At 37.3% G+C, this 23,113-nt stretch overlaps 1 protein-coding gene across 1 annotated transcript in view; it reads left to right on the forward strand.

Moving 5' to 3' along the window:
* KCNH8 (potassium voltage-gated channel, subfamily H (eag-related), member 8) overlaps positions 1-23,113 on the forward strand; it is a 208,782-nt gene that overhangs the window by 135,384 nt on the left and 50,285 nt on the right. The window contains exon 7 of the mRNA XM_010585899.1: positions 803-1,010. Coding sequence (XP_010584201.1) covers positions 803-1,010 — 208 coding nt within the window. The remainder of the gene's footprint in view (positions 1-802; positions 1,011-23,113) is intronic.

Genomic DNA, 23,113 nt, shown 5'->3' on the forward strand with positions numbered 1-23,113 from the left:
ATACTTCATAAACTGATGTACACTTAGGGTGCTGAGCAGATTAGGTGCTGCTTTTGCCACATACACTTGAAAGGCAATAACATTTTAGGCAAGGAATTTAAGAAGTAGTATTAGAAATTTTAATACAAGTTTTTTGGACTCCAACTCAGTACAGAGCAGTAAAATGTGCCCAGGCCCCTGAACACAGGTTTAAATCTGAAGAACAAATCTGAGTCTCCGCTCACTTCTCTGCTTCCTTGCTCTGCCAAATACCTGCTATATGTTATTGCCTCTTCCAGGCTTAATTATTAAGCTGATTTCATCTCATACATAGTTCAGTTAGGCCTACTGTTTGGCTGTTAGCAGAAACTGAAAAATATCGTGTGCTTGAAGATGTTTATTTTGTTGTTTCATATTGGAATCCAATGAACATTGGTCGGTTTGACAATTATGTTTCTTTCTGCAACAGGGAAGGATCCATTTTTGCACAAACACAAATTTTTAAGTTAAATCTGGAAGAAGACTTTGCATGAAAAAAAGAAAAAACAAAAGATCTCTCAGTATTTCAAGTTTGTTTGGTTTAAATCAGAAATAGTAAATATGTATGTACACAGCAAAAGTAAACACTTTAGTTTTAAGCATCTTCTTTGCTATTCTCTGCTGTCTTAAATTTAATCTAAGCATAATATGCAGCTATGTAACTGAATGAAGAGTGGGCAAAAATTCTTACAGCTTTAGAAGAGAGTTTCCTCTCATTGAAACAAGATAACTGTGTGATAGAAGTCAATTGCTGACAGGTGGTTTTCTCTCCCTGTTCTCCTAGGTTTCCCTTGTCCACCTTCTAAAGACAGTGCGGTTGCTACGGCTCTTGCGTCTCCTTCAGAAGCTGGATCGTTACTCCCAGCACAGTACAATTGTTCTTACGCTTCTCATGTCCATGTTTGCCTTGCTTGCTCACTGGATGGCCTGCATTTGGTATGTCATAGGGAAAAGGGAGATGGAACAGAATAACCCCCTTACCTGGGACATAGGTAAGTTCTTCTTTCCACCATGTACATGTACATAAACATACACACGTGTGTATTTTTGTGTATATATGTATGTAAATACATAAAAACACATGTATAAGTCACTCAGCGTTTCCTTTTTTGTTTAACCTTATACAATTATTTAGTGCTGTTTGTAGAGAAAAGGAAGAAATTGGTGCTCTGAATTTCAGGTCAATCCAAAAAAGAGGGTTAAAATGAAAAGAAAATGGGAAAAGTAGAAAACAACAAGATTTTTAAGAGTGATTCCATATTTGGGGAATTGAGGATCTGGATAGGAAAGGGCTAGATTGTGTAGAGATTGTATAAGAATGAATGAGAAAGTTCATCCTGTTTTTGCAAATTAGGCAAATTCTTCAACAGAGGCATTGCCTTGAGTGTGCTGATTATTCCTTACTACACATTGAAACAGATAGGCCCTGAAATGTCTTCAAGTTAAAACTTCCTTTGGAAATATTGTCTAGCTGGTTTGCAGGCTTTGCTGTTTTGCACAGCAGACGAGGTGTTTTTCAGTGGACAGGTGATTTTGGAATGCTCAGTTTTGATCCAATGTTTCGTTTCCACCCCAGCCTTCATTCTGATTTCATTGAGTGTTCCAGATTGACTCTTTAGATTTTAAGGTTATCCTTTTTAGTTTAAGGTTTATTATTATTTCTAAGGGTTGTACCCATGTGTGATGGTACAATGGGGAAACAATAAACCTTGTATAGGAGCCTGGCATCACCAGGTACTTGTACACCATTGAAGGTGTGTTACCCACTAGTACAACAGGAGATACTCCACATCTTCCCAGGTGGGTCATTCTGGCTTTAATGTAGAGTTGCTTTTTTTTGCTGTCTTTCTCAGATGCCATATCAATATCAAGAATCCTTTTTTCTCCCTTTCCTTACTGGTTCCTTGTGTTCTATCTTTTTAATTCTAATTGTATTTACTTTTAGCCTGTATCAATTACTGAAGCAGGAGAGGAAACAAGGCCAGTCATAAAATTAACAGAAAGGGGGAAGCCCTGCAAGTTTTCTTTATGCTGTTAGATACTAAAGACATGATTAAAAAGCATATGCATAATTTAGAATACGGAAGTTATCTGTGAGAATAAAACAGTGCACATGTGTCTCTTTCATAAACAAATAGTATCTAATGGTGAGACAAAAGTTTCCCAACAGAAAAAAATATTTGGTGAGGGGAATGACGCAAATACCTGTGACCAAAGACTCAATGACGTTCATTCAAACTGCAGTATGCCCTATTCTTATCTCCTTTTCTTTCTTTCCTCTCTCTTAACACCATTATCATCTATCTAAATATCATCTACTAACAATAAGTCTGAAGGAAAATTTACAAGTATGTTAAAAGTGCCTGACCTCAGATGAGGTGAGAATGCTGGGTCAGGAAAAGGAAAAGAAGAAAGAAAGTCCAATAAATTCATCTCTCCAGTTTGTCCATAGGTTACTGAAAGCTTTGTGGAGCCTTTTTATTCTTCTAGTTGGTTGTTTATTTCTCCTTCCCTTTGTAAACCAGGTCTGTGACCTGCTTCTGAACTCCTCATAGAGTGCAAACCTCTCAAAGAAAAGAGTGTGGCCGTAGGGGAGAAGATACAAAGAAAGCCCACTGTGCCCAAATCGGTCAAATACTGCTAACAGAAAAACAAATCCAGGTAATAATAATAATAAAAAGGAGTCTCTCTGGCAGGAAGTAGCTGTGAAGACACATTGTCAGCTTATGTAGGCCACAAATGATAGCTGATTTCAAAGCACTCATTGCAGTCCCAATAATGAGGATGGGCTGCATCCTTGCTCCCCAGGTGGGGCTGCTGGCCGCACTCCCCATGCTGCTTGTCCCCGAGTCAAGGCCGCATTCAGGAAATTCTCCTCATATGCTGTGGGGCTCTTGGCATTTATTGCTTTGAAAACATTAACTTTCACCCCTCAGTTTTGTCCTGTCTTGGGCAACAGCGGTAATAGGCAAATGTCCCAACAACCTCATTAAAGCAAATCCCAGTTTGTCTGGAAGAGAGCCATTTCACAGAAGTCCCATTCGCAGCTCAGCGAAGAGTGTTGTATCTGGGTTACCATGCACTGATCATCTTCTAACAGGCTTCCTAGGCAGGAACTGCTCCTTAACAACCTCTCACCGCTGGCTCGTCTCAATGTGAGACTTAGTGACCTTTCCTGGACAACTGCAGGCAACACACCTCCCCATTGGATGGGCCAAGGCACTTCTTAGTGGTGTGTGCTCTTAGGCTTTAACCTCCTACCTGGCAAAAGGGCATTGTTGTTGATCTTACAGCCTGATTTTATTTTAATTTTTTTCCAAAAGTGTGTTTTTGCATTTTTGTCTGGAAAGCTGTTCTACCACCTTCATGGATAATCTTTAAAATATTTAGATGCTATAAATGCGTAACAAAAATTATACTGCAATGACTCCTGCAAAGCTCGTACAGATATTAGTTCTGTATCTGTCAGAATGGTTATTTCTAAAGTTCTCTCTAGCACCATGACAAGCACTAAGTTAAATATTTTATGGCTTTGGGGATTTGTTTAAGGGTTTTTGTTTGTTTGTTTGTTTTTTTAAGGGAAACGGTTTAAAAATGTTAAAGTATTAGAAATTGGTTTTAGAAAAGAGAGCTCAGAAAACTCCAGATACCTGGCATGAAGCCATTATTTTGCAAAGACCACTTCAGCACTGATAAAATTTCTGTTTAAGCTTTTGTGTCACATATATGAGCAGAAAAATAAGATTATGTAATTTCTTCTATCAGTGCAAATTCTATTGCTCTCCACATGCAAACTACTTGCTGGTGAAACACAATGAAGTTAAGTCTTGGCCCTCTGTATGCTATAATTTTTGCTACTCTGGTGATACACAGTTGGTTATATGTAGCTAGCCTTTCTTTTCACCTTAAGAAAACTTCCAATGGCCAAACTGCTACACCTCACAGCATCCGTGTAGGCAATATATTGAGGGGAGAATGGTAGGCGTGATTTAGAGTATGAGTGATTAAGCAAAGTAAAATGAGTTCTGGACATAATAATAAATCACAAACAAATAATGCACATAGAAGAAATCTTGCCTGGGCTATAATAAAGGTGGTATGAAGGCCTCAACTGGAAAATTTTGTGCAGTTTTGGAGAGCATGTAAAAGGGATTTCTTACTGCAGGCAAAGCAGTAGAATATGATCCTTAGTCTTGTATTTACAGGTTGCAATTTTTAAACTTTTAATTTTATTACATTAATACCAAAACTGAAGACTCAAGTTTCCATCAGTCGATCTTATATGAAGTTCATTCCAGGCATTAGGAGGCTTTCTATTTGGCAGCTTTAAAAAAATACAATGTAAAAAATAGAATTCCTATACATTTTTATTAAAAAGAATGTGTTTCCACCTTGGAAAGTATGCTTTTTATTCTTCACTGGAGTGTCTCAGGTGGTGTCTGCCTGAAAAACTGGTACCCTGGTTATGGATGCTGCAATGCATACAACAGCTGAAATACAGTGACGGGTTTGTTCTAAGAAAGGAAAACCATGCCTGGAATAAAAAGATTTTATTGCTTTTTATGTTTGCTTCTATTTTTGGGGGGAGAGGCAGAGGGAGAAAAAAGCTTTTAGCAACCTCCTTTACTCCATTTAGTGCTTCCCCAGAAAGCCTGCGGCACAGATTTCAAGACCAAGGTTTTGCGAACACTTAAAGCAAACATTTTAAAGCTGCAGTACTGTTAACATAATACTTTGGACCTTGCTGTGCTATCAGATATGCACCATAGCCCAGATCTCACAACATTGACTTTAGTGGGAGTAGCATTTGCTTCTGTGTATCTATTTCTCTGGCTAATTTAAACAAATGAGGTGCTTAATTTGCATTTGGACTGGGGCAATGGGAGTGATAAAGTTCTCCCTATGAAAATACCCAGAACTGAAAAGTGTATTTGTTTTGTTCTTACTAGGCCTAATTGTAAGCCTTTATTTCATTTTTTGTCCTTATTCAGGCAACATTCTCATTGCAAATAATTTAAAAACTTTGTTACATTCACAAATCTAGCCCCATGGTTGCACAGAGAAAGATGTAGTATCTGGGATTATTATTCATGAACTGTCATGATGTGGTGGCATTGGGACATATACCAGTGTAGTATAATGTTAAAATCTGGATCTCTTGCTTAGCTCTAGTATTGCTATTTTAACTGATTACATGAGGTATTTGGAAAATACGCAGTATGGGCACTGTTTTCAGGTGCTAGAAACCTTTGCCTCAGGAATTTCTCCCATCTCAGGAAACAGTTGTTCCATGTGCAGCAGCTTGACTCCAACATCTGATAAAAACATGATTCCTGGACTGGTCATTCCCACCCACCCGAGACAGTGGTACACTCTTTTCCCTGCTTTTCCCTTCTAGCTTTTTCAGATCCCTTGCTGTTACGTTCCACCTTGTTCCCGTCATTTGTTCTCATTGGTGAAACAGATGTTTCCCTGAGACATGGCATGATTTTCAGCAACCTGTGAAAATAAGATTAACTTTCCTTAAGCTGAGTAGAGGCTAGACTGTGTTGAGGTTCCTGGCTGATCCTACTACTCTAATTCCATTGACTTCAATACATTGGCTCTCATCTCTGTAAGTTTAACTGGTATCAGATTTAGGCATAACTTCTTTATTTGCTGTCTGCTGTTTTGAATTAGTATATATCGAACTATTCCCCTTCAAGTTCTTATCAAATATGGGAAATGACTTTTTGATCTGTCTCTATGGAAAACATAATATTGAAAATGTTTCCTGTTGCTAAAGGCATTCATTCTGTGAGAACCATATGAGCTGTTGAAGCTCAGCTATCTTGAGTATAGTGAGGAGATTAGGAGAAGGCCAAGAGTCAGGATGCTGGTTCCCTTAGATAGTAAAAGCTGTCAAGTATAATTTGTGTAGTTGTCTTGAAAAAAAATTCCTTCCTGTCTACCAGAAATTCAGCTGCAGCTTTCTATTAACCCAGCCACATTCAGGAAATTTACAGTACCATTTACAACATTCTGACTATGGAGGAGTTGTTATCAAAGCAAAATTAAAAAGAAATAAAATAAAAAATAACCTGTGGTTTTATAGAAAATAAAGTATATGTGTTTACTTTGGGAGAAGCTTTAAAATCAGGTCTGCAAAGGTTATTCTTCAGTTATTTAAATCTTTATTTCAATAAAATACCTATTCTCTCATCTCAGAATTTTACTCATTTTCTATTACTTTGTAATTTACAGCACTTCTGAAAACAAGAACTCCATCATGACTGAACCACTGTACTTTCACATACTCCGCAATAGAAAACTTCCCACATGCACACTTCGTTTATCACACACTTGCAGTCAGAGCTTTTAAAGGGACTTGGATGCCTCGCTCCCAGTGAAGGATTTATACCTTGAATTAGCTCTCAGGGCAATGGATGGCAGATTTAGGTGCAGAATGAGGTGCATACACCTGAGTGGAACCGGTAGGAAATGCTGAAACCAGGGGTTTGCCTTCAGGCCCTTTCACTCATTTATATACCTCACATTGGGCTGCAGGGAAGTTATAAGCCCTTTTCACAAGTAGTGAAGGACATGTATGTTTCATGTAATGGAATTTAACGTAGAAATCCCTCAAATAGTGTTGATCCAAACTGGTAAATCTAGCAGTGTTGAGCTTTTGGAAAGTTTGCACACTGTTGCACCCATGCTAGTAAGGTTTGCCTTTCTGCAGTTGTTCATGCACTCCTCTGAGTCTGCACAAGCAGCTTGGGGTTGTCTCCATCTAGAGCACAGATGTGAAGTAGGTTGTTCTGGTGAAAAAAACCCCAAGAGGCCACTGATTTCTTTTGGCCACAGAAGGAGGGAGAGGCATTATTATCAAATTTCACTTTTCTTCAGCATAGGGTTCAGACACTGGAACTTGTATCTAAAGTCTGGAAGATACAGCTACAAGGCAAATCTCTTTAAGATAGCATATCCGGATGTATGGGTTACTTCAGTCAGCATTCTTCCTGGGCAGCTCTCTTCCTTGAGTCCTGTTTTTTCTTTTCCTTCCCAAAGTGATGCAATTTCAACAGAGGAATGACCAATGCCTGAGTCTCTACCCAGAGTCTCCAGTGTCCAGGTGAAGCTAGAGATGAAGGTTTGGACCCTCCAAGGCTGAGGAGAACAGAGATCTGAAGTCTTTCATGTTTCTTTTTACCAGTGAGGTATTAGGTGAAATGACAATCCATACTCAATTAAATTTGCTAGAGCTATACGGTGATGGATGAGAGAGGAAGAACAAGAGTCCACAACTACCTTCCCCAATGAGTCCTTCAGGGGATTTAGATGCAGGGGCAAGGTGGCTGAAGGATCCCCACTGGGTGCAGATAGGAGAGATGCTATGCGTGTCTTAATCATGCAAAGATGGTGGCGTTTCTTGCCTGATGCAGAAGTTGGTTGATACGGACTATCCAAAATGTAGGTGTCTAATGTCTTAGATGCAAACTTTAGCTTAGACTCTTGAGCTTGCGTTCCTATACAAGTCCTTTGTGGCTTCCCAGTAGCTTTGGTCTTGTCAGAATTTCATAAGTCAACATCAAGCTGGAATATCCATTAAGAAAGTCATTGCCCTGTAACTCTCTTGAGTTTCAACAGCTTGGGAAGTTTTCCATGCTGGGAAGCTTTTTCCAAGCTTATGCTAAGAAGCCTGAGACAGTCTTTGTTAGTTTTATTAAAGTCCTGAGCAATTTTGCCAGGAATTCTGAAGTTGCAGACTTAAGCATATCCTGGACAATAGATACTTGTGACATTGGTACATTTATTCAGGTTAAAACTAAGGCTATGCTCTTTTCAGAAGAAAGGCTATTTTTAGGTATGTGTATCTGCTAGTTTTCCTCACTTAATATATGCTAGTGAGCTAATTCAAGATTCTGGTGCTCTTGGACCCAGCATAACCATGGAGTAAGTAACAGTAGAAATCATGTTGGAAAAATCAGTGTCATTCCTCCCATTCTTGGTCAATATAATATATAATTTGTTAAAGCAATAATTAGTTAACTCTTGATTCAGTATTTTCATATTACATTAATCTTCATAATGTATTGTAGAAGCAGGTAAACATTCATGTATCGTGAAATTTTTCTGCAAAGCAGTTTAATGACTTAATTGGCTAGGTGTTGCAAAAGAGTTGGTATCAAAGTTGAGATAGCAACTTGGTTTTTATTTTTCTCTTTATATATTAATTTTCTTAACTATTAATGATCCCAGATCATTCCAGATCTGTCTCTGTACAAAATTTCCTTCTGTTAGAGAATTAATACATTTGGTTTTGAATGTGACATAAGCAGTTTTTACCAAATCCAAGCATTCAAAAAACAGAGCAAATAGAAGTATAAAAAATAATGAGATTTTAAAAATGTACAATTCTCAATCTGCTTTTGAACCCTCTGAGATTCCTATTTTCAACATATTCTTAGCAACATTGGCAACCAGGAACTTAATTTTTAAAAAGTTATGAAAGCTGAGATTTTGTGTGATCACAGATCTCTGGGTACTGGGGCTGTCAGGTAGATCAACTAACAAAAGACACAAGGTAAAATTACAGTGCTAAGGAATGATCAAATTTTGGACCCAGATTGCGTAAGTGGTCAGTGTGTGCAGGTATGTGTACCTCCTGGATTCCAGACCTACCTTCTGGAGTTTGAGTCTGGACCTATGACAGAACAGCTTCTAGTAATTTCAACAAGTGTTCAGCTTAATAAGAGCTAATGGCAATGAATGACAACTGGAGTCTTGGGGAAGACTGCAGCTGGCACCTGCTCTGGCGGTGCCAGGCAGGCGGCAAGGTTCAGCCCAGGTCCCCAGCAGTCCCTGGTCTGTTTTGATCACGTCTGTTGAGGGTGGGAATGGTAGTTCAGTTTGGTTTGTTGCATTGATAGAACTAAGTGGATCCTCTTCACTGCCAGAAAGAGTACTTGTAAATTTCCAAGGCTCCTGGCCAAGAAAACTGTATTCTACTATAAAATATTGGTCTAGTTTCACTGCTCCAAACACACACATCCATCAGGTTAGAACTGGCATGTGTAGATTTATGAATCCTTGCTGGGGCGGAAAGAACTTCATGCTGACTAAATTGCACAAGACATCATTCACTAGCCGTGATCAGTTGTTCATTTCAATCTGTTTTCTCTATACCTGAATGTTTGATTTTAATCTCTCTTTCAGTCTGCTTCGTTATGTCTTTGATTATCAGTTTTCTTCAATTTTTTTTGTCATTAGTAATAAGAAAACCAGTTACTTTGGAACCATGATCCTTTCTGATTTTTAAGAGACAACTTTAAGAAAAAGAATTTAAAAAATACAATTATGTCATGCATGAGTGCTGACATCTTCAATCTAGTAAAATGCATTATAATGCTCTGCTGACCTGGGGTGTCTGTTTTGAAGGTCCATTGCTGTATGGAACATACACACCCACATACTCACCTGTCTATTTGGGATATCTTGGAGGGGGGAAGTGAATTAATCTGGCTGAAAAATCATTTCTAATTAATATGTGAAGGAAATGATTCATGGTCAGCACTCTTGTGAAGCAGTTAAGGCCATCAGTATCTTAAAGACTCAGACAACTACTTTGGGTTATTTCTTGCAGCACTTAAATGAAATAATTAACCCTGGACTATCATGCATGAATAATAAATAGGAATAAACTAAATGACTAAAATAAGACAATTACTTTGAAGCTATGAAACTTCTCAAAGCACCCATCTCACAACTAATTACAAAGTGTACTTGTTACATTTTACATCTTTTGAAAAAGACAAGGAGGTACCACAACACCGAAGCATTTCACAGTGATGAATTCTACGGCAGTTGAAATAGAAATTTTAAACTCCGGGACAATGCCCTACACTAGAATGCTTTTCAATAGTTTCAATGTTTTTGAATCCTCTTGAATTTTACCTCTCAGTAAAAGTAACGCTTTTATTGTACGTACAATGTGTACATTTTCCATGAATTAATGTTTGAGGTACACAATTTCCAGCTTGTAAGAAGTAAAATAGATAAATTCATTAAAATCATGAAGAAATTGTTAGTGAATAAATGTACTTATTTGTTTCAAAACAACTACAAAATATTTCTTTAAAGTCTGCTGGATACCTTACCTGAATGGTTAAAACAATTCTGGTGTAGAATACTATATATGAGGCCCAATTTGGAAAAGCTTATAGTGTGAAATATTTATGAAAGAAAGTGTCATTTGTTGAACTGAACTGAAAAATTTCCCTTGTGTTTAGTTTAACATGAATTTGTATTTCAGCTGCTTTGGACCTTAGTAGGTTTTATTCTGTCATTCTTCCCTGCTGTTCTTTTCTACAGGCTCAGTTCCTTGATTAAACTATATTTTCCTTTACGCACTGTACTTTTTGCCTTCTGAGTGAACCATTGTAGCAGTCACAAAATACACCAGGACTGAGATACCCCATTGGATTTGCAGCCCAGAAAAAAATAGGGATGAAAGTACCTCATTAAAGGGAATGTGAGGTTTTTTCATAGTTATTAATACATTTCCAAGATTTTGTACCTAGGACAAAAATTTTGGACAATTTTTAAGTGAAAAGTAAAAATCTGGTGTGTGGATGAAGGCCCTGAGATTTAACAAAGTCGAAAGTGTCCTGCTATGTCTAACTGCAGATTATCTACATATCATTCATTAATTTCACAAAGCAGTTTTTATCTCAGTGGAAAAGCTGTATCTGGACCAATTTCTGCAGCTGTAATAGGAATATTCAGGGCCACACGCAGGGGGGAAATCTGCTTAGTATACACCCCATAAGAGGGAATAGTTCCAAGAGGTAAAATAACACCTTGATCTTTCCACATGGCTTCTGTAGTGTGAATACCATAGAGTATAATGGATTGAAAGTTGTAAATACTATGCGTAAAAGCCGTGCTTAGTCAATTAGAAATTACTTCAGAGTATAGAAATGTTGGCTGGAGAGAACCTCTGGCATTTATTTAGTCCAGCCAGCTGGCTGAAGCAGGACTATCACCAGCACTAAATTCAGTCAGACACAGCTTGCTCCACCCAAGTCCTGAAAACTAGCAAGGCTGGAGAGGCCTCCACATTTTGGGTAGCTTGTTCTAGGGTTACACTACTCTCCTTGGAGAGCTTTGTACCAGTTTGCTAAAAAATTAGGGCCTATTACACCCTCGTGTAATGGGATGTTTTGTTAGGATTTGTCAGAAATTTCTACTTCTGGTTTCAAAGCTCATGGCTTGGCTGTTCAAATTGCAATGTCTCAATCCAGTTTAAACCCATAAAGCCTTTCCTATGTAATTTGAAATCTTTTCAGCAGCTGCTTCAATATTTGATTGGACTGCCTCTTCCAGCCCCATCACATAGGTAGAGATCCAAGGGTGTTAGAATACCATATTGCATTCCATAGACATCCCATAACAAATAAAACTGCTTTGCTTTTCTTCTATAGCACAAGCATGCCTCACATTTTTAATCCAGAAATGTCCTTTGTGTATGTTCCTATTTTCTATTTATTTATCCTTTTTCCTGCCCTTTAACAGAGCAGGTGCTTGATAAAAGAAGGGTTTTCCTGCTACCAGAATAAAAATCATTTCCATATAAAAAAAACTGAAGAAATTACTCAAGACTCTCTTCTTTCCAGACTTTCTTCCATTTTCACATACCTTGAAAAATATTCATGCTTTTTTTGTACTTTCAGGTGACAGTACTTAAAGTTAACTAGTAACTACTTTCAGCAAAAGAAATCCATGTGGAGTTGTGAGAGTATGTCATGGCATTCTAGAGTCTATAATAAAGTTTTACACAAGCCAGTTTCTGTAAAACTAATTATACCTATTATTCTAAATAATTTTTCATTGTCAGATCTAAGATAAAGCTATAGATAAAAATGCTAATGCTTAGGATTTCCTTATGTCACACACTTCAAAAAGACCTGTCAGCTCTGCAGACAGATGTTTTATTTCAGAACTGCCATAACTTTAAATGCATAGTGTGCTTTCTCATCAAGACACTATTCCTTTTTTTTTACATCAAGCCTTCATGCCATTGCAAATTCGTGTTTTGCTATTATGTTAAGATATAATCTGCAGTAAAATATCCCCTGCTGTTGATTTTCCCCTCACAAAAGCCAAATATGTTCGGATCTCAAGTTCCTTGATTCAAAACAAGTCACACTGAAAAAATGTCACTTAGGTTGTAGATTCAAGGATTAGAAAATTATGACAAGGTAAGAGCAAATAAAGTGTTAATACTGTTTGTTGTATGGCTGCCTGACTGGGGCAGTGTCCTGGTCCAGAAAGCAACACAGTGGCTCCTTAGGTAAGAATGCAGAGGAAGAGACTTGGACAATATTGCAAAATCTATGGAGCAAGCAAGGAGAGGATTCCAGTGAGGGTTAGCATACTTAGCTGTTATCTAACTAGCATGGATGTTATTAGTATAGAAGACAAGGAGAAATGGATGTCATGTGGACTGCAACAGTCTATACTGACCCAAACTGAACTCCATACTGTCATATCATCCCCTTTGTGATTACAGAGGGAAGTCAGATGAAAACTAGCATGGTTTTGTTGCAATTCTGCAATTACCCTTTCATTTTTAATTAGACCTACTAAAGGAAACAGCTTCGGTGCTGAGGCATCTGCCCCTGTTTTACCAAGTTGGGAGGCTGCATTTGAACAGGCAGAAGCTGCTGAAAATTGTCTTGATTGCTAGAGTGGGGGAGACAGCAGGAGAGGGGAAGGGATCAACAGTCAGTGACTACTTATTGCATTACTCAGCTTTGAGAAGCAGAGAGGACTTTTACAGAGCAGTCTAGAAGTAAACAGCCCCACTCTCGCAGAGTGCTGGTGGTTAACCAGGCAGCATGAAAATACATGTACCGTATTTCACTGCTTTTATAAAAAATACAGTGCTCTTGATATCTTGCTGTTGTAAATAAATAGTACTTTCTTTTACAGACGTTTTAAGGGATTGATTACCACTGTCATTCATTGCCCCCAGAAGAACCTATTTGCAGATTCTGAATTAGGACTGTTAATATGCTCACTGTCAGGACTGAGAAGTTGCCATGTAAATAAAGTACTGAAAGACTTTAGACTGAGTTTCTCTGATGGTGAGACCTGAGCAAGTGAGAACATCAGGGCAGAGGTGAGATTAATTTACCAACTATGCCACAGTGCATATGTACAGACCCAAAGTTTTGTTAGCAGCCTTAAAACTAATATTCTTCAAGGTTTTGTTTTGGGGGATTTTTTTTCATATTTTGATATTAAAGGTTTCATTTCAAGGTAATCTCTATTGCTTATGGAGGAGGGTACTTATTTCTTAAAAAAGACAGGAATGTATCACCTGTAGTAGCTCAAATCCTTTTTTGCATGTTTTGGACTCCAAACACATAAAGCTGCAAAGCAGGTTTCTAACGCTTTAGCTGACAGCATTAAAAAAAGTCATTACCATTAATTTTATTGCAACAGCACCTGGGATCCTAGTTATGGGTCAAGACTCTCATGTCTCCATTGCTGAATTAACACAGGATACAAAGGCTGCTCTTGCCCAAAAGGGTATTACACTCTAACTATAAGATAAGAAAGCTCTAACAGATGGGTGCAGACTGGTGTAGCACAGGGAAGCAAAGAGGCCATAGATAAACGTGCTCTCTGCACTGAATAGACTAGAAGCACTAATGTTTCTAATTCCAAGCTTAGCTGCAAGGCATCTGATAGCCTGGAAAAGGACAGTAACAGCCAGTTTGACGAAGGAGCAGTAACATTAAATGCTGAGACTCTTTATGAAGTGACAGTGTGACCATCTCCTTAAAGGAAATTATTTGCAAATGATTTATAGACTTCTAATAATACACTTGCTATTTTATTTCTTAAATTAGCTGTATGTTTAGGCGTCTATGTTTTACCTGTAATCTAAAAATTAAATTAACACTATACAATATTACAAAAAAAAGTTAATTTACTTTTGTTACTAATTTCTTTTAAGAACTCTAAAAAAAAATCTTGTTTTTTTTTCCAAGGGGGACAAACCAGGATGGTTAAAAAAATATTAGAAGGCATTTGTCTTCACTACAAATATATTGATGGCATTAGAGCCGTTGATAAACTATTCCTAGTAAAAAGAAAATGTTTAATTAAAATAATAAACTATATATAGTGCTTTGTATGTATTGACTGCCACAGTCATGGAAAGTTGATAGTGAATATATCCCCATCTCATCCTCTCAATGAAGTGAGGAAGAGGAAAAAAATCTGCTGACTCGCAAAAGCAAGAAAGATTTAAATCTCCCACATCTCCAAATATAGCCATCCGTCAAATTACCATTGAAAAGAGCTGTACATGCTTACCACAGAGAAGAAGTTTCCAGTACATTTCTTTTCTAAATTTACCTACTCCTCAGTAAATGAGACTGAAGGAATTTATGACTTAGTTCTGCAGGAATACAGGCGCACTTACCATGTACGCTGGAGCTTCTATGCAAGAGTTAAGTATCAGTGTTCAGAGAATTGTCATAAGATATCAAGAGGAATGTGTTCCTTGCAGATCTGCTGAGTTAGCTCTTGAAATTCTTATACATAGCTCTTATATGTAGTATAGTCAGGTCTCTACCTTGGTATAAATGTATCTCTACATTTGTACAGATACAAAGGGGAATCTTTATTGTGTTACACTATGAGATTGCTGTGAAGGTATATTGGAGTCTTCCTCACCAGTATGAAGAAAAGAGCTGTGCAGCTGTCTGATTTGTTTAGACATCTACAGAATACCAGCTGCGTGTCCCAGAGATGCACTGTGCAGCCTTATGTGGCAGCAAAGTAGTAATGCAGTGTCAGGGTGAGAGGGACAAGCCACCCAAAACCCATCCAGTCCACCTGCAGGGCTGGCCCACCAAGTAGGACAAGCTCAGCCATCCAGTTCCCATTCCACATGGCAAATGGTCCTGGAGGAAAAGTCCTCCAGTAATAACCATTATGGTCATGCAGAGCATCAGCTAGCTTTTTGGAGACTGCCTTGGACCTTCGCTCAAAGGGACATGTCCCCCCATACCACTCCCTTCTTTCCTCTCTCACAAGAATATACTGTAGTGGTAGACATGAAATACATTCTCTGGAAAGAGAATATTCTGCCCCGTGGTGAAGGAGAAATGAATTAGCGACCACCTTAAGAAATACTTTGGGGCTCTGACTGGAACTATGGCTGGTCTGGTCCTTAGGGATTTGTCCCAGCCAATAGCATAACAGAATCATAGAATCGTTTAGGTTGGAAAAGACCTTTAAGATCATCAAGGCCAACACTAACCCAACACCACCATGCCCACTAAACCATATCCTGTAGTACCCTGTCCACTGGCTTTTTGAATACCTCCAGGGATGGTGACACCACCACTTCCCTGGGCAGCCTGTTACTAGAAGAGAAAAGAAAAGAGCAAAACCTTACTTTGCAGACAAAAGAATGTAGGAATTCATCTAGAAATGTTAATGTTTAATGCATGAACGTAGTTAGGTTCTGGCTAGAAACTGGGGCTTGAAATGTGTGAAGTTGTTGGTAATTCATGGACATTGTGTTTTGTGGAGTGTTTATGTAGCATTTTGCATTTGGGTGGAAGAGCTGCAGAACCCCACCCTGTTCTTACTTGTGACTAACCAAATATTTTTTAACAGATATCTTTCCAACATTGTTTTCTAATAAAATACTAGCATTGCAAGTATTTCATATCAGACCTATTGCTCTACCACTTACAAGCCATGAATGTGCCCAGCAGTGATCAACCAGAGAGACTTTGGAAATCGCATTATAATCCATGCACCTATAGTGCCTTCACTGAGGTGGATTACAAGCTTCCCATAGGATAAAAAGTATCTCTCCTTGCACTTATGGCCTTCCAAAATGAAAATGTAAATTATTTAACAGACCACGCCTTGCTGATGACAAGAAATTAAATGCTCCCCACAAAGGAATTTTGTCAGTGTCTCCAAGGGAGCATCAATTTTACCATGAGAATACAGAAATTGTACTTTCTTATTCTAAGCAGTGATACTTGCAATTTAGAGTTGAGTTTTTTCAGATAATTAAAGCTCAGTTTTCAGATTTTCAGCACTTCTATGGGCTCAGCTGTGGTTTTGTTGTTATCAGCAACATTACAATTACATCTTAGATTTTTTTCTTTTTTTAATCCCTTGATTGAGCATCTCTCCTTCCTGAAACTACTTAGTTCATTGAATATTTATTGCACCATGAAAACTTCATTTTCAGTGAGCACAATGGGTCAATATCTTGTTATGACTTTGTCGAGTTACATAAGTTAAAGCTCTACAAAATGTAATTTTTTTTTGATAGGTTCTAAGTATATATTCAATTAGAAATACAACAGCCAATTTATTTACAAAGGGTATTAGTCAGCCTTACAAAAGAATTACATAGGATGTCACCTTTCAAATTAAATTCTTTTTTGGTAGACCTGGCAAAGGTCTTGTATCTAAAAACGCTCTTACCAAAGGACGTATGCTTTTAGTTTGGAAAACTCCAGGGGTTTTAAAAGTCTTTAAAACATCTGTTTCACTGTATGTGTCTAGACAGTTAAAAACTTTCCCTAAGGATCTAGGGAAAGATACAGTTTCCTCTAGATCAGTGTCCAAGAAGAACACCAGTCAATGTATCTGCAAAGGGTACTCCATCATTTAAGGCAGGCATTCAAAATGAACCAGATGATAGATATGAAGGTAACCATTTCACCCATGTGCCTTTGACTACAGAGATTGGTGTATCTTGAGTATTCAAGCCTCATGGAGCAGTGGGGCATACATGGACTGTCAATTTTTATCTTTTATTTTCTGACTGTTCTATGTCCAAGTTCAAACTTTCTCTGGATGATGTTACAGATGCTCGAAAGTCAGTGGTAGAATTTCCAAAGTCTGGCAGAGGATTACAATTTCATCTGACATATGTTCAAATTCTGATTTTTTTTTTATTTGAGCCATAATAAATAAATTAACTAGATGCAAAGGTATGGCCCAGATCTCAGCATTATTAGGAGCATGTTTGTGCCTTGGATTTTGGCTCATGCCCATCTCTTACTTCATTTGTTAATTTGGGAAGAGATGTAATAAAAATTCTATCCAGTTTCTCTGCAGTGGAAGTCAAATGGCATTTTTATTGACTCTATCCGTTCCTAGTGTTCACTTAACTTCTAGTATGACAACAATCCTAAAATTTGTTGCCCATGAATCCTCATGTATAATTTTGGAGAAAAGATGTCTCATCAAGGTTTGTTTCTGAGAAGGGTTTGGTTTTGAAATTCTCAACTATTTTTCTTTTCATTTTAAAATATTACATTTCTTGTCATTGCCATTGTTTGCAAGCTCCCAAAATATGCTCTTAATGATTTCACATGGAGGTTTAAATGATACATATAGCACTTACATGGATGAAGGCTTTCTTTTAGTTTATACATTAGGCTTTAAAGAGATGAACATCTCAGATCTGAAGCATGAAATCTTACAAAATTTGTCCTCTCCCCTCTAAAGATTTTATCTACTTACTAGAAAGAGGCATAGAGTACTTGATAGAAAGGGGTCTTTTTTTTTTCCTCTTTGATTAGATGTTAAAGGGATTTTTTGGTGGTTTTTATTGTCTATAATGTGGGCATTTATCAAGCAAAAGTGTATAAATTTGTATATATATAGATATATATATATCTATATATATATCTGTAGAAAGTCTTCTGTAGTTTCCATCATAGTAATACCCATGTGCCTCACTTCTGTTGGCACTTAAAAGTCCACTGAGCCTAGGGGTTAAGCATAATCTGCTTGTACAAGGTTGACATAGTTAACTCTTCATTATCTGGATAAACTAATGCAATGAATGCACCAGAATGGTACCAAGGATTATGACCCAGACAAAGAAAAATGGGCGTAAATATTAAAACAGACATAAATTAGATTTAAAAATGTACAGTTAGTGTGTTGCAAAGGAAAGACCAAGGTGATGCTGTGACTGTGGAGGGTAGATACCTCTGCCACGCATTGATCCGAAGCACTGATCCCCACACTTGCTGCATGCATGGCACTTCCCAGGCAGCGTGGCTGGTGCCTGGGCTCTGGTCCCAGGGTCACAGAGGGCAGCCTTGAGTAGCTTTGTGTGCCCCTACCACAAGGACTCCAGCCACAGGCATTGGAGATAAAACTATGTTTCGTATGGTTGAAGTTAAATCTATTTCTTTTCAAGGTCATGTCAAGAATTTCACTCCACAAAATTTGACTATGTGGATTTGAATGCAGTAGATATTCCTCTAGATCTGTCACACTATCATTCTCATTCATACCTGTGTTATGTGTCTTTCTAGTTTAAGGAAAAAAAATATAATTAAATCCATCATAATAAAGGATATACTCTGTGAAGAACTATATTTAACAATGTAAAAATAAGAAAACACATTTTTAGAATAAATTATTTTGGGAATGACTTTAATATTTTTAAGCAGATTTTCAGTGCTTGCGAAAAATGTTAATGTCTTTCCTTTACCATATTTGTTTTTCTTTCTCATTTTAGGTGTCTACTGTTTACAGGAAAGTGTGCTAGCAAAATAAAGACCAAGGGGAGTAGATTAATGCTAAAGGTTCCTCATTGTCATGCAGCCATTATGCTTATGTCTGTTGTACTTATATTGAAGTCTTTCTAGACTAAATTTCATGCAATACCACTTAACTATTACTTATTTTGAATGCCAGTTAATTCTCTTTTTCAAATATAGCCTCTAGGCCAGAGCCGTTCTTTTGTAGCCTGTACTTGTTGACACATCGTATAGATGCACCTCAGTTTCCTCTTACACATATAACATTTATTTATTCTCTTCATTTTGAAAAGCATAAACTCATGTTCTGTATTTTACCATTGTGCAATAATGTCATTTGGGCACACATGATGGAGCTGCATTTTCACACTCCTAGAACCTGCAGCTGTATGACAACTTCAGGACTGTGGGGTTTTCTATTTTTAGTACATATTTTTTCTAATCTGTGTGAAAGAAAAGCCTGGTTCACATTTTATTTGTGACCTGGTGCAGTAAGGTCTGCCACATTTACAGTTATCCAGAAGCAGTGGTTGAAAGTATGATTGCTCCTGTCATCTCTAGGGGTCTTTAATCCTTAAACCATCTGCTCTGGTACCTGGGAGTGTCTCCAAACATAACAGGCAAAATTCCATCACAGATCAAACCTGTAAACAAATGTTCCGGTTTTGTGATAATGAAAGGGTAGCAGCAATGTTCCACAGGATTAAGTAGTAGGAATGGTGCTGTTTAGTGTATTAATAGTCTGGGAAAAAAATGCAAATTTTTTAGCAGGAAAAAATTGCAGATGTCAAAAACTTTTTGCCTAGACAGGGATAGAAAAGGCTGTGACAATCTTGAGAAGAACTTGAATACCTTAAATGAGTAATCACCATTAGAACAGAGGCAATGATTATTCAATAACATGGAGTCATGCACACTGGAAGAAGGAAAATGATTTAGTCTTCTTATATACCTCTAAATTTTGAATTCATTGTATCAGTCAGAAACAACTAGACAGTAGCTGTGCAAAATTCTTTGGAAGTAATTTTAAAAGCAAACCTAATGTTTTAATGCTTAATGAATGTTAATTAGGTTTTGATAAGGTAGAATATATTTATTATACTGTTATAGAAGATGATGGTAACATCTTATCTCAAATACAATATAAGCTCTTGTCTCCCCTCCTCAAATGCTCTTTAACTGTGACACATTCTGAAGAAGCAACGTGGACAGTTGATGGAAGTGATTTGGACATGTAAAATCTATCTCACAGAGACTAATCTTCAGTGTTTTTACATAAAAAGAAGGGAATTTGTCTACTTGTTCTATCTTAGCAACTGTTTTGCCATAAGGTTTATTTTTTGGAGGTTAATATTTCAAGGAAACAGAGTAGAGAGATACAAGCTAAAATCTTGACTTCATTGAGATCAGTGGGATCTTTGTGACAGTTTTCTCCCATTTAAAATGGAAATATGAGATATCATTTGCAAATCGAAATGTGCAGCTATGTAGTGAAAGTGTGGTGTGATTTCCCATGAAAACCTCCAGCTCCTCACTGCCTGACTCTAGATCTGAAATGAGAAGCTATCAGCAGTGACCAGGGACTGCTGCAGTGGGAACCAACATAGCTCTCGGGCACACGGTGATTTTTGTTTAAAAATGCATTCCAGTGAAGAAAGATCTAATTTGTCTTCTATAGTTTTTATCTTTTCCTTAATGACCCTGAACTGTTCACTGCAACATATATTAGTATATACTGACTTCTGTGTTAAAAGTTACAACCTATTTATGTCAGAAGGCTGTATGTGCTCCAGTTCAGCACATTTTTTTGTTATTATCTTTCAGTATTTAGTGACTTATTTATACTTTTTGTCTTTTGTTTGCCAGTATTTCTAGGTTTTGTTTGGTTTTAGATGGTTTTGTATTGCCTGCTATTTCATAAGGTACAGTTCTAGGTTTTGGAGAAGTACAAAGAAGACGTGGCATCTAATAAAGCCATTGCCAGCTTTTGTGCTTTCATTTAGAGCTCCAGAGTTTTTCAGTTGAGCAGGAAAAACATAACTCAGCCTGAAACCTAGCCCTTAAAGATAACCCACACTTGACAGTGTCCTTTAGTTTACCCCAGCATTACTTATTACTTATTCTTTTTCCCTACTATCAGCTGTTTCCCTACATTGATTACTCTCTTTCCTCACTAGCATGAAAAAGCCAAGTATGGTTTGGCCCTAAATGAGGTTCAAATACTGTTTAAACACAAAAAGGTGATGATGTGGGAGTAAAGAGTCTTTTCTACCTTTGCATTTCCCCTAGGAATACTTAAAAGTCCCTGAATTTGATATGGAACCACAGCTGAGAGAAGGTGGCCCTTTGTCCCACCCTTTCTCTTCTAACATCACCACTGGTCTATTGGGGAACCATTCCCACTTTCAGACATTCAGGGATGCTCTAAGAGATACTCCTCATCCATACGTCTTTGCACTTCCTCACACTGGTGCAGAATAAACCAGAGAGTTTTGGTCTACTTTTTAACTGGAAAAAATGTTTGTCTATTTTATACAATAAATGCTGTAGGTAATTAATGCATTAGAAAATGCAACTATTTTCTAAGTTGTTGAAGTACCAGATAAGATTTTTGTATGTTAAGTGTCCGGCATATAAGGAAAATCTAAGCATTATAGAATGAATCTGCAAATTATAGGGAGTGATGTACCCGTTCAATGCAGTTGAAGCACCAAACTGAGGGAAGATTGAGTTTCTGGATGTCCAGTAAACGACATAATATGTTTTACATCCGGTTATAAAGTATGTCATCTAAGGATGCTTAAATGCTTGATTATGTTTCTGCTGGTACTTGAGCACTTCCCAGATACAGGTAAATGAAACTCAATACAGATTCTTCTAGCAATTTTCAAAGTAGCCTAATGAAGCTAGATATCCAATTCCTACCGGCTTTTCCGATGGGACTTGATTACTTAAGTGCTCTTTTTCCCTTTGAAAAATCTTCCTCTTAATTATGCTAATTGGTCCTTAAAAATGTTTTCGAAGTCACAGAGCTATATCTAGATAATGCTAATTCAGGACCAGACAAGATTCATAATGCTGAATTCTAGGAAGCTCCCTCTGACTACAACGTATATTTATTTTTCTCTTCTTCCCTGAGGGCAGAAATTAATTACTCAAGTTTGCCAGAGAATCTGCTGAGAGCTGTTACCTACAGGAACCAAAAAAGTAAAAGGCGGTAGTCAATCATGCTACCTTATGACTATTTCCATTGGCTAATGAAAGTATTTACAGCAACAGTACCTTGTCTCTACCCCCAAATGGAAAATAAATGTAGCCCTATCAACAAAAATCTGAGCAGTATAGTTGATCTGGAAGATCTTGCACCATTTGGTATACTTTGGCTGAAACATCATCCTATATAATTTCTCCAAAAGGTCCTGATTAGGATCATCACTAACAGCCAAAATAGAAATGAGAAGCTGTAAACATCTCCTTAGCTACAAATCAGAGAAATATATTTATTGGGTTTTCACTTTTAGATATACATTTTCTGTTACAAGTCTCATGGTCAATCTCTAAAGAAAGTTACCCAATAGCTTTTCTTTATAGTGGGCATTTTTTTAGCAGTTGTTAACAATTGCTAATAATTGCTAACCACTACTGTTGTAGCTCAGTGATAAGCCATTCATCTTATTAAGATCATTTGCCTGACCCTGTTATGCCACAGAACTGTGCACCGAGTGCTGAACTCATCTCAGATATTGGTGTCCTGGCCAGAACTGCTTGTTAGCAACTGTAAAATGCTACTTTTGTATTTGGTACCTTGGTAGTAGAATTATATTAGAAATATTATTGGGACTTCTACTGTTTGATACAATGTAGGCATTTATTTTTGTACCTTACCTCTAGTAGCAGTAATGCATTCCGTTAGGAACAATGATGTTTCAGTAGGGTTGGGTGTTATACTTGATGACCTTGAACATAAAGTGTGTTGTTTACGTATAGCTGTCAATTAAAGAATGGAGGCATCCACCTTTTCTGGATAGCATTGAAAATGCCTTAGTCTGAAAGTGAGGCCCATAATGTTTCATATAAAGTTACATTGAGGTAAACTCAATTTTATTTTTGTTTGATAGCTGAAACTGAGGTGGAGAAACTTGCAGTCAGATGCAATATAACCACCAGGAACAATGAATGTGAAATTCATTCAGATAACAAAAGGCAGAAAAATGGGAATACAGAGGCCAAGAATCAGCGGCTTTTTGAACACTCCCAGGAAAGAGATTTTTCTCCTAAGAGGCATTATTTCAGTATTGACACATCAGTTACAGTTATTTAAAATAACTTATTTAATTTGTTTCAGTTTTTCAGTTCTTTATATGACTAGAATACTTTCAAAACCTGATGTTGAACTTTGTGATTATATTTCTTTACATTAGGTTTAGATAGACTTTTCTTTAACTCTATCTACTCTCTGCCAGGGATTTTCTTAGGGTTTTATTCTTTATTCTTTAATG

This window comes from Haliaeetus leucocephalus, unplaced genomic scaffold (genome assembly GCF_000737465.1).
Source record: "Haliaeetus leucocephalus isolate CR32 unplaced genomic scaffold, Haliaeetus_leucocephalus-4.0 Scaffold135, whole genome shotgun sequence".
NCBI classification, from domain to species: domain Eukaryota; kingdom Metazoa; phylum Chordata; class Aves; order Accipitriformes; family Accipitridae; genus Haliaeetus; species Haliaeetus leucocephalus.